We start from the raw sequence: 12,613 nt of genomic DNA on the forward strand, positions 1-12,613 counted from the left end.
GGGGGGTGGGGAGCTGGGGAGAGATAGCAAGGGGAGAGATGCCAGATGTAGGTGATGGGGAGGAAGGCAGCAAATCACACTGCCACGTGTGTACCTATGCAACAATCTTGCATGTTCTTCACATGTACCCCAAAACCTAAAATGCAATAAAATAAATGGGAGAAAAAAAAGAAAAAGAAAAATGCTGTCACTAAATCTTGATGTGGCAAGTCCTTTTCTATTACTCTGGTCATAATTTAGATGTTGCCGTGGCAGAGGGGTCTTCCTTACCACCGTATACCTACAGTAGGTGCGCTTCCTACAACTAGTAACTCGCAACCACATCACAAACTATAATTAATACATTTGGTTTTGCTTTGACCTGCCCCTTCTTCTTACATTTCCATGAAAGTTGCTAACAGAGTCTGGTATAAGGTGAGGGCTTTATTTACCAAAAGAAAAGTTGAGGCTGGGCACAGTGGCTCACGCCTATAATCCCAGCACTTTGGGAGGGCAAGGCAGGCAGATCACTTCAGGTCAGGAGTTTGAGGCCAGCATGGCCAACATGTGAAACCCCATCTCCTCTAAAACTACAAAAATTAGCTGGGTGTGGTGGCACACACCTGTAATCCCAGTTGCTTGGGTGGCTGAGGCACGAGAATTGCTTGAACCCAGAAGGCAGAGGTTGCAGTGAGCCGAGATGGTACCACTGCACTCCAGCCTTGGCAACAAAGCAAGACTCTGTCTCAAAAAAAAAAAAAAAAAAAGTTGAATAAATCCACCAACTATCTTACTGTGTAAGTATTTAATTCCTCGTAATTACTAAGTCTTAAATCCCAAGCATATAAATTGAATGCTGTAAGTCACAATTCAATCAGAAAATATAAAGAGCTACTTACGGAGTCCCACAGAATCTGGTTTGCCATTATCATTCTTACTTGGTTGCACAAGTGGAGCAAATGAAACAGCAAGGATATTTTTACTTTCCCAGGTGTTCTGTCCAGTTCGCATAATCTGTGTTAACTATTTAGAGAAAAAAAAAAAAAAAAGAAAGTGAACAGCTTAATCCTAGCAATGTGGTCATCGTACAGCCAAAATTTTGTTTTAAGGGAACACTGCCAATGAGAGCCATACACTCACTTATATTTAAATGTAATCCAATTAATTCCATTTAAATATTTGCTATAAAATATAAAAGGAATGAAAATTATTTGTTAGGCCGGGCACGGTGGCTCACGCCTGTAATCCCAGCACTTTGGGAGGCCGAGGCGGGTGGATCACGAGGTCAAGAGATCGAGACTATCCTGGTCAACATGGTGAAACCCCATCTCTACTAAAAATACAAAAAATTAGCTGGGCATGGTGGCGCGTGACTGTAATCCCAGCTACTCAGGAGGCTGAGGCAGGAGAATTGCCTGAACCCAGGAGGCGGAGGTTGCGGTGAGCCGAGATCGCGCCATTGCACTCCAGCCTGGGTAACAAGAGCGAAACTCCGTCTCAAAAAAAATAAAGAAAATTATTTGTTGGTAATACAGATATTTTAATATAAATGGAATACTCAAATATGGCCAAGTGAGTCTGCAGTGTTAGATGTGGGGTCTGACGGTGTCTCGGAGAGCACTACAATCCATACACGACTTTGCCTTCCAAAACACGTCTGAGACAGGTTCACTAATTTGGTTAAAGGTGTTCTATTAATAAGACCATATTTTGATTACTGTACCAACAAGTTGACTTCATGCTCTTCCATGATATTCATGGAATATAGATTCTAATTCAACTCCCAACTTGATATTCACAAATAAATTTAGTTACAAAGAGACTAGGAGGTTTACCATTTCAGCAAACACTCATCACTGGTCACAGAAAAAAAAATATGAGCTCAATACACATCTTGTCAAGTTTAATTAGTATATTCAACTTATACCACAAAAAGCAGCTCGTTATTCTATTTGGTATTTGTAAAATAGTATAGAGTAAGTGTTCCACAAAATATTGATAAGAAGGTCACATTTTACACATTTGAAAATGCATTGTTAAAGAATAACAAAATAAAAGAAAGATTGTTTAACTGGAAGTCTAAACCCTGGAAGCATTTTAACAATATTTTTCCAAGAACTTTTTAAAATGAGTATTTGTATACTCTGCCTTTTTAATACCTGACAAATGACTTGCTACAGAACACAGTACATGGTAATAATGAGATCCACTGAGCTGCAAATGACACATGGTGATGGTTAAGGGACCTCCAAGATACATATACACTCCACAACTATCATGCTAGGTCCCAGCCGTCTTAGACATTCTACCTCCACTACACAAACTGCAAGGTATTTTAAACATTTCAGATTTCAGTTAATGTGAATATCAGAGATAATGTTTTTTAAAAGTGTTTTTATAACTTTTTAAAGTAATTTGCTTCTGAAAGGTGTACCTATTTTCTGAGTAAACCAGTAGTTCTTACATTATACCTAATAATTCTAAACCAAGGCAAAAAATATAAATTTAATAATGTTCATGAATAGCTGAAGCTCAAATGAGTCTATATGGTACTGATGAAGATTTTTTTTACTTCCCTGGTTTTATTAGCTAAGTTAAGCCATTCAAAATCAAACCACAAACAGGATTTCTTTTCTTTTCTGAGACAGGGTCTCGCTTTGCACCCAGGCTGGAGTGCAGAGGCACAATCACGGCACACTGCAGCCTCAACCTCCTGGGCTCAAGCCATCCTCCCACCTCAGCCTTCTGAGTAGCTGGGACTACAGGTGCACCACCATGCATGGCTAATTCTTGTATTTGTTTGTAGAGACGGGGTTTCGCCATGTTGCCCAGGCTGGTCTTGAACTCCTGGGCCCAAGCAATCTGCCTGCCTCAGCCTCCTAAAGTGCTGAGATTACAGGCATGAGCCACCATGCCTGACTAGGATTTCCTTTCACTGTGTTCAAAGAACTGAAAAATATGGGAAACTGAGCAGCTGGTAGAGATCATCACATTCAACTTTTAGGTGAGCAAAGTAGAGGAGGAAGCAGCTTGCTGAACGCCAGGCACAGAGAGTAGCTGAGCTGAACTGAAAGCCCAAGTTGCCTCTAGTCATAATAGAGAGATCTTTTCTCTATTTGCTTTGTTTAAATAATCAGATGTTTCAAGTTTTTTCTAAACAAACAAGATAGATCTGGTGAAAAGTATTTTTCTTTAAAAGTTACAATGTACTTTTCACTGAATAACATTTCTTAATCTTTTAATTTTTTTTTTTTTTTTTGAGACGGGGTTTCGTCCTTGTTACCCAGGCTGGAGTGCAATGGCACGATCTCGGCTCAACGCAACCTCCGCCTCCTGGGTTCAGGCAATTCTCCTGCCTCAGCCTCCTGAGTAGCTGGGATTACAGGCATGCCCCACTATGCCCAGCTAATTTTTTGTATTTTTAGTAGAGACGGGGTTTCACCATGTTGGTCAGGCTGGTCTTGAACTCCCGACCTCAGGTGATCCACCCACCTTGGTCTCCAGTGTTTAGATTACAGGCGTGAGCCACCACGCCCAGCCAACATTTCTTAAACAAATGTGCTTGCTTCCTAGGCCACTAAACAAAAGGAGAGTAAAAGTTACCTGATCTTCTATAGGCATGACTAATATGCCTCCGACTTTTAGTAATATTTTCATGTAGTTTTCATGGTCTTTCTGAACTCCAGCTCCACAATAAATTCGATCATACTGATGACTGTCAGATGCTATCTGGAGGCAATTACCAACAACAAATGCAGGTTCACAGAACTCAAATCTGCATTGAAAAACAAATATATTTTAATTCATTTAAGCAAAACATTAGATCTAAAAAATTTACCATAATCCAGTCCTTTAAAATAAAGTTACCAAAATTATTTATAAGAACAAAATTATTATAAACTTTATTTAAATGTATTTATTATGTTTAGCACTCATCAAATGTATTATTTTATTATCAATGACATAGGACATGTGTTGTCAAAACATTAACATTTTTGGTCACACTGAAACCTCACTGAAGTATTAAGAAATAAATATAATGGAAAGCCCATCACAACCTCAATATTGTGATACCCCCAAAATAACATATGATAACAATGAGAATCATAAGGGTCAATAAGTGAGAAAAGGCTTCACTCTGCATTGTCCTTTCCAAAAAACATGAGGAATCAGCAGAAATGAGAAGACTTTGTGTAGAATTCATCTCAGTTTGACACTTTTGCTGAGGGTAACAGTGGGATAGCTTTGTCAAAAAAAGTTAAGAGTGTCCTGACCACTTACCCTTGCAACCAGTAAGGTTAGGAAGAGTTTCTAATAAACTGTCTGAGGAACATTACTGATTGGGACAAAGAGCAGAATGAGTACTACTTTTTTCATGCCACCGCTTTGGCCCCAATGATCTCCCTAAGCAAGAAAAGATATCTATGGTTTCAAAAGTGTTTTATCTTGGCTGCTTGTTCCTGGTTACAGTGTTGGTTCATGGTACACAGAGTTATGCTTTTACAAACTATCCTATCTGGACTTTTACTCTATTTCTTAAATTTTGATAAACAAAACTGAAAACAGGCTCTAATATAAGTATAATTAAAAGTCCAATGCATTAATAAGACGGGTAATCTTTTTAAAATTAATTCATATCCTTTCACTTTTGAGTAAAGTTACTATGATCATAGGGCAAAAGCAGATCATTTGAGGATGAAATAATTTACATTAAAAGGTCTGGCATGCAGTGAAAATGAATCACTTTTGAATCACAGTCATTTTACTCTATAAAATATATCCTGTCCTTTAGTAATTAACAGACTTATTATACAGTAAGTTTCCATCCAGAGTCACTAAATCACAGACACGTTATAAACATCTGTTTTCTAGAGAAGAAAATTTACCAAAATGTATGCCCTGTCCTGATTTCTTGTCTTTTTGGTGGAAGGGGATAAAAGGTGAGGTGGGAAGGGTTAAGGGTGTCCCTGTACTATTGTCTCCGCGCCCCCACACTAAGGCAGTCCACTCCCCATTATTTCTTTTACTGTAGCTGCCATCTCACTGATCACATTTTTCAGGTCTCTCTTTGATCCCTTTGCTCTCTACTGCACAAGGTAAGTGCGTAAGTTCAAGCTCCTAGGAGTGCTATGTGGAGGATCTTTATGAGTCTACCGTCAAGTAGTTCTATTAGACCTTTCCTGTCTCTGCCCGAGCCTGAACACACTACTCTGCAGGCAGACTGAATTACTTGCTTCTGATTCCTTACAGGAACCATTACACTGTGTTTTGAAATGCTGCAGCTGTGTATGTGCTGTTCTCTTAACTAAAATACTCTTCCCCTCTCCTTCTACCCTTAATAAATGCCTGGTATCTTTTCAAGATATAGATCAAATATTAGCTTTGCAATGAAATCTTACTCAATTCTTTAATAGTACCTCATTCTTTCTCCTTGCACAGCACACACAAAATGGGAACTCACCTAGATTTGAGAATCATATTTAATTTCTCCTTCATATTCAAAACTATGGCATATCTCAGGTTGTTTAAATTATGGCCAAAATATAATTTTTGGCTTTTAAGTAACTAGATATTGTAGATCACATGATTTAATCACCTTATCAAATTCACAGTAAGCATTCTTAAAACATAAGTTGGACTTTTTCAGTAAGGTCTATCTAAAAATCTTACAGAAATTCATTTAAATGCTTTAATTTTATAATAATTTATATCAACTTCATAATTTTCAGAATGAATGTGAGCAGGGAATTTAAATAATTAAAAATTTTTGAAGTATTAAACCTCTTTGTCAAATATGTTAAATCAACTAAAAAATATGCTTATAGTTTTAAAAGCTTCCTACTAGTTAAAAATACGTGGTAGCTTACAGAACTACTGCCAAGGAAAACACCATTACAGGTAAGACAACTTACAATTAAAACCACTTCTCATGTTAGTGATATTTTATACATGTTCATCACAGCAAAATAAATTAGAACGTAGTGTTTGATTCTAAAATTATATGTGTGTCTCTGGCAAGTTACCTTACAGATTAATTCCACACTTCCTTCAGTCAAATGCTATTTATTGAGCACCAGCTTTGTGCAATGACTGGGGATATAATGGGAGATACTCGTGTCTATATCTAATGGAAGAGACAAGCATCGAACAATCCTATTAATTGAAATATAATTTGCAACTGTGATAAATGCTCTAAAGGGAAAATGACAGGCCTGGGGATCAGAGAAGGGCTCCCTGAGAAATGGCAAGCTGGGATCTGAACGGTGAGATAGGACAATCTAGAACCGCCCTATCGAGATGAAAGCCACCAACCACTGTGATGAGTAAACCCTTAAAATGTGGCTAGTTCAAGTTTAGCTATACTGTAAGCATAAAATTCACACGGGTTTTTGAGACTTTATAAAAGAATGTAAACTATCTCAGTAACTCTTTTATATTTGTATATTAAAATACCATACGTCTTAATAGTCACGCAAAATGGAAATACTAAACAACTACCCTTTCACTTATGAAAGAGTTGCTTCTCATACTTTCTCCTTAACACAATCTTCCCTTTGAAACATTTTTAAAATTTATTTTCCTGCTATCTCTTTGAATAGTTCTCCTGAATTTAATTGTATCTCGATCACCTATGACAGTCCTCAAAATACATGTATTAAATAAATGAACCATAAAAGAAACATAAATGTTTTGTCTTTTCTACTTACCAACGTTAAATATGAACACTGACATATTAAATTTGACATATTAAATATGCTAATCACAAAAATCTCAGGAGTCGAAAACAAAGCTTCCCTAGAAATAAAGTTACAGAAAAAGCATATGCCTATGGTGCTTCTTCTAATTGCTTTAATTTTTAAATATAGAAACAGAGTCTCGCTGTGTTGCCCGGGCTGGTGTTGCACTCCTGGCCTCAAGTTACCCTCCCACTCCAGCCTCCCAAAATGCTGGGATCACAGGTGTGAGCCACTGTGACCCGCCACCTATGGTACTTCTTTGTAGTAATATAATAGTTTATGTTTTGCTAAATTGGTTACTAAAATAACTGTAGCTTCATGTTACAAAATAGTTTTTTCCCAACATGCCAAAAGAGGAAAAACAAACTCTTGCCTTTAATGAATAATTAACTCTCCTATAAATAAAAGGCAGGTTTTTCTTGGACTGGAGAGCCTTTCTGAAGATCTCAAATCAACCATCCTTATTATTCTAGTACACGACATGAACATTTTTCCCTCTAATGTAAAGCAGAAGAAGTATATCTATCTAAGGAATTATTAATACAAAGGATAACTGCATAGAAAAATCAAATCTCTAAATTAATAAATAATTTCTAGTAATTGCAACTCTACTTCTAGAAAACACATACGGGATCTTTATACTTTCATTTAACATGTTTAAATTGATTACCAGGATACTCAAATTCGAAAGTTTACTTGAAATTAAAACAATATTCAAAAAGGAGTGCACTGTTACAAAATTTAAAAATAAAAATTGAAAGACAAAAATATTGGACAAAACAGGATATTTTTAAATGTTGGCACTAAAAAATCTGGAACATATAAGAGAACTCATATGCCAAACACACTACAAAGAAAACTATAACACTACCAATGTAATGGTTATAAAAAAAATGTCTACCAGAGAAAGTATCCTATCTAGGGATCATAAGCACAGCTTAACCTTTTCTAGCCATAATACATGAAATTTCACCATCGGTTAAAGAAAAAAGCTCTCGAATTGCATATTCTTACTTTTCTTCAATCTGTAAAGTGATTATGGATAAACTTTCCAATAAAGTACTTATAGCTGAACTTTGTTTTTTCTGACTGGGTACACCGTTGATAATCTTAAGACATTTTGTATTCTGATACTAATATCATGACTCATTTATCTTTTTTTTTTTTTTTTTTGGGGGGTGTCGCTCCGTTACCCACGCTGGAGTGCAGTGGCGCGATCTTAGCTCAGTGCAACCTCCAGCTCTCGCGTTCAAGAAATTCTTGTGCCTCAGCCTCCTGAGGTAGCTGGAACTATAGATGTGCACCACCACAATCGGCTAAATTTTTGTATTTTAGTAGAGATGGGGCTTCACCATGTTGCCCAGGCTGGTCTTCAACTCCTGAACTCAGGCAATCCACCTGCCTGGGTCTCCCAAAGTGCTGGAATTACAGGTGTGAGCCACTGCTCCAGGCCCATAACTTATTCTTATACAGCATTTTATGTAAACAAATTCATACCAATCAGGTTGTAGAACGGCCAAAACTTCGGTTTATATTTTTTCCAAATGGTAACAATTTTTCAGGTAGGCCAGGTGTGGTGCTTCACTCCTGCAATTCCAGCATTTTCAGAGGCCAAGGTATGAGGATAACTTGAGTCCAGGAGTTCCAGACCAGTCTGGGCAACGTGGCAAAACCCTGTCTCTACAAAATTTTTTTAAAACATTAGCTAGGCATGATAGCACATGCGTGTGGTCCTAGCTACTCCAAAGGCCAAGGTGGGAGGATCTCAAGCCCACAAGCTGGAAACTATGGGTAGCTATGACCATGTCACTGCACTCCAGCCTGTGTGACACAACAAGACCCTGTCTCAAAAAAAAAAAAAAAAAAAAAAAAAAATGCAGGTAAATGTTTACTGATACTTGTGTATATATTTATATATATGAATAACTAGATGATTGATTCAAAACACAAATGGTGGCTACCATGTTATCAAACAGAGTAAATTACAACTCCTATTGTTTCTTCCAAAGTAGAGAAGAAAATTTAAAAAAAAATTTTCCTCCTTAGGCTTTGACTATCTTCTGAAAGCTGTATCTTACCTAAGTTTCCATAAACCTATAGAGGTAAAGGACATATTTTAAACTACAAATACAATTTCTGTATAATCTATTAGACTGAACAATAAACTCAATGAAAGTTCTCAGTTTATTGCAAAATAATACTACACTATTTATAAAATTACACACATAAATTAAAAACGATGAAAGAGAAAATCTGAAATCTACCTTTTTACATCAACCACACAATAAATGAAATCTGAGAAGGAAAAAAAAAATGGCAAAAAGTCTACTAAAATGTCTACTTAACATGTGGTTACAATTACTTGTAAAAGAATGGTTGGTGTGTTCCCTCCCTAATTGTTATACTTGATTTAGGAGTTCATTAAAATTTTATAAGTAAAATAAAAAGTAGCAATCATTTTTATGCTTTGAAAAAAATGTTCAAAACAAAATTTCTGAGATAGAGATGACCCACACTCCTAAATTATACTACCAAAAAGATGTTATCTGTACACAGAAAAAAAAAAAAATCAACAGTCCTGAAATGTATATAACCACGAAATCATTCATTCTAGGTTTATAATCATTTATTGATTTACCTGAAAATCCAATGAATATTTTTCAGATTCTCTTATGAAGGGAAAAGTAATTGACATACTATTAATAAAATATACCCTGAAAATCGTTTATGAAAAAATATAGAGCACATAGATATCTTGGTTTAGAAGATGAGCACTTGCCCAAAATAACACCAGGATTCTAATCACTTACCTTAGCCGTGGTTTTCTTTATAGGTGCATGTTGGAATATCTTCATCTTCAGGCAGATAGATGATTTCGTTCACAGCAGGGACCTTGCCAACTTGCCCATATAATTCTTTTGATAAGCTGCTAGGAGATCAGGGTGACCTAGCCTTGCCCTGTAGCTTCCCTCTTAGACGGATAGTCTAGGTCTAGGATCTGACTGAGAGTAGAAAAAACAACATTCCCCTTCAATACACTGTTGAAGTGGGGCTGACAATTTGCACACCTAGTTTATCATGTGCCACAGGACGCTGTTATTGAAATTTTAGACAATTATTCCAGTGGAATAAAGAAATTTCGAGGATGTGGAAAAGAATCCTACCTTGTTTTTATACCTCATCCAAAACAACCTGTTAATGTATCACAAAAACTTCTTTTCCTTGAAATATTTTGTCAAAATACACGTTTTGAGATTTAAGAACTATGGCTGCTTTATTAAGACAAAACAAAACTTCAGACTTTTCCATTGTGAAGAAATCCAAGGGAAATGTTAAACTCTTGATCTCCAAACACACCTGTACAATTCAACGACTCTTATAATCAAGAATTAAGCTACCGAATTATAATTTTTCGAAAAACAAAACTTTACATTTTCAAGTGTTTTCCCTCTCAAATGCATCAAACGCATCTCAGAATAATTCAAGCATTATTCCAAGCAATGTGTTGCAAGTAAATACAGTTATTGTTCATTAAAGAAAGCATTAGAGAAATCCATAGTAACAAAAACAATGTCCAAACATTTTACAGGAAATGTGACCAATAAGTCATATATAGGTGAGACCTTTTATGGCTGAAATTGTATTTCAACAATTTCTTCTTCTAAAAATGTGCTGGAAGCCATGCAACTTTTCCCCATGCCATTTCTAACAGAAGTTAAAATATACAACAGATAGTCCCGATGACTATATTCAAGGATTCTTCTGTCTCAACATCTGAATGTCTGTCATAATTTAAAAATGTATTTACATATCTGTCATAAGTTTAAAGTGGAGTTTCAATCTCTAACAATTGTTCTAAAACTACTTCTGAACATTATTAGAATACCAAAATGTTCACATATTTGAGAAATATTTTGAAATAATATTGAATATATAATGAATTATATATAGGAAAACGTTCAAATAAGCATAATTCTCACAAAGATGAAGTTAATAAAAGATGACAGAATACAGAAGCATCTAATTTTCAAATGCAAATCATATGTGAAAAATGAACATATAATTTAAGGATAATAGATATGACCATATCAACTAAATCTTCTAAATTACAAGACTACTCTAATTCTACATATAAAACTTAGACCTCAACTAAATTTGAGGAATGAATTGCCTCCCCCACCCATCCCTGACCGCAATAAAAATTCATGGCATAGGCAAGTCTCCGTGAACAAGGAGGTATGCTCTTTAATATAAATGTCATAGTGAATTAGATGTGCTATACGTTAACAGCATACCTTAATTCTAATGTGAAGAAAGTAAATGATGAAAATAAAAGTATTGCTTCAACTTTCCTATCCAAGTTGCTAGGCTGTAATTCATCGGTAACAGCCCCTTGCTAGGAAGAGATATTAGAATAAATCAAGATTTACATCCTAAGAGCCAAACTAGAACTATGTAAAAAGACTGCCAGGCTCAGGTTATAGCCTCTTTGTCTAATCCTGTTTTCTCATCTGGGAAATGTGAAGACGCCAATGAATACTGTCTCTAGAACTGTGGATAAAACATTTAGAATGGTTAACACTAATGCACAGACAATGCATAGGAGGTGCTATTTATCACCTCATTACTGTTCTCGTCACTGATACCATGACTCATTTATACGGCACACTATACAGAGACAATGGTCTTTCATTCATATGGAATGAAAATCTCCAATAATTCAAACTACATTATACTCATCTGGCTATGGACACTGTCAGATTTTCAAAATCACAGCTGTTAAGACATCTAGGAGGAGAAGAATACAGGATTTCTGGCCTACTGCTTTACAAGAACATGGCCCTCTCCAAAGCATGCATTCTAGGGGGCCAAACCAAATACTTACATGTATATGCATCACATATCTGTGGCTATAAATAAATAAATGCTATACTAATAATCAATTCATTTGCAAAGTATTTACAGGGTAAAAAGTTTATAATTCAGGCTCCTTTAACTAACATACTCTTCTAAGTAACTAAAGCTGGAGAGATGTTTTTTTAACTGTACATGCCCAAATACTGACTCATAATTTGACTTTCCCAACATCCTTCTTTTCTCTCAAAAGCCAGATACCTAAAGTCCTTTACTTGTCTAGCTAAAAACAGAATGTTTAGGAGAGCATGTGTAAAAGCACAATAGGAGTCAGCAAACTATGGACAGCATGCCAAGTCCAGACTACAGCTCATAAACAGAGTGTTATTGTAAATAAAGTGTTACTGGAACACCCTCACGCCCATTCATTTTCATGGCATTTGTTTCCAATTTTATACTGCAAAGGCAGAGTCAGGTGGTGGCAACAGAGACCATTTAGCTTAAGAAGCCTAAAAGATTTACTGACTGGGATTTGTGGGGAAAGCTTGCCAGTGTTTCAGAGGACCCTTGAAACCTCATCATTTTTATAAGAGAATTTCAGTGAATTTAAGAATACCATATGTAACAACGCATTACATCAGACTTGAAACTTACTCCTTCCCTCCCATCTCCAGTACAGTAAATTCAGAGTAGCCTCTCTAAATTATTTCATTTGCTGACATAAGACTAAGACATAGAAACTTTAAAAGTACTTACAAAAATGAAAGAATACGACTTTGAAGACACAGGAATCAAGCTTTACACAACATAAAAACATATATTTGTACTGTATTTGAGAAAGGGTCTCACTCTGTCGCTAACACTGGAGTGCAGTGGTGCAATCTCAACTTACTGCAATGTCTACCTCCTCTGTTCAAGCGACCCTCCCACCTCAGTCTGCCAAGTACCTGGGAATACAGGCATGTGCAACCATGCCCAACTAATTTTTGTATTTTTTTTTTCTTTTCTGTGGAGAGCATTTTGCCATCACTGCCCAGGCTGGT

General features: G+C 36.2%; 1 protein-coding gene across 5 annotated transcripts in view; it reads right to left on the reverse strand.

Moving 5' to 3' along the window:
• Window positions 1-12,613, reverse strand: part of PCMTD1 (protein-L-isoaspartate (D-aspartate) O-methyltransferase domain containing 1) — an 86,114-nt gene that overhangs the window by 12,579 nt on the left and 60,922 nt on the right. For 4 of the 5 annotated variants that reach the window (XM_032296057.1, XM_032296054.1, XM_032296056.1 and 1 more), the window contains 2 exons: window positions 3,583-3,754; window positions 879-1,002 (listed from right to left, as the gene is read on the reverse strand). In XM_032296057.1, coding sequence (XP_032151948.1) covers window positions 879-1,002; window positions 3,583-3,636 — 178 coding nt within the window. In that variant the 5' untranslated portion in view covers window positions 3,637-3,754. Of the gene's footprint in view, window positions 1-878; window positions 1,003-3,582; window positions 3,755-9,526; window positions 9,719-12,613 lie in introns of all 5 variants that reach the window. The other variant, XM_032296058.1, reaches the window with a different exon arrangement.

The sequence above is a fragment of the Sapajus apella genome, unplaced genomic scaffold (genome assembly GCF_009761245.1).
Source record: "Sapajus apella isolate SASKATOON/1434 unplaced genomic scaffold, GSC_monkey_1.0 scaffold35, whole genome shotgun sequence".
Taxonomy (NCBI): Eukaryota; Metazoa; Chordata; class Mammalia; order Primates; family Cebidae; genus Sapajus; species Sapajus apella.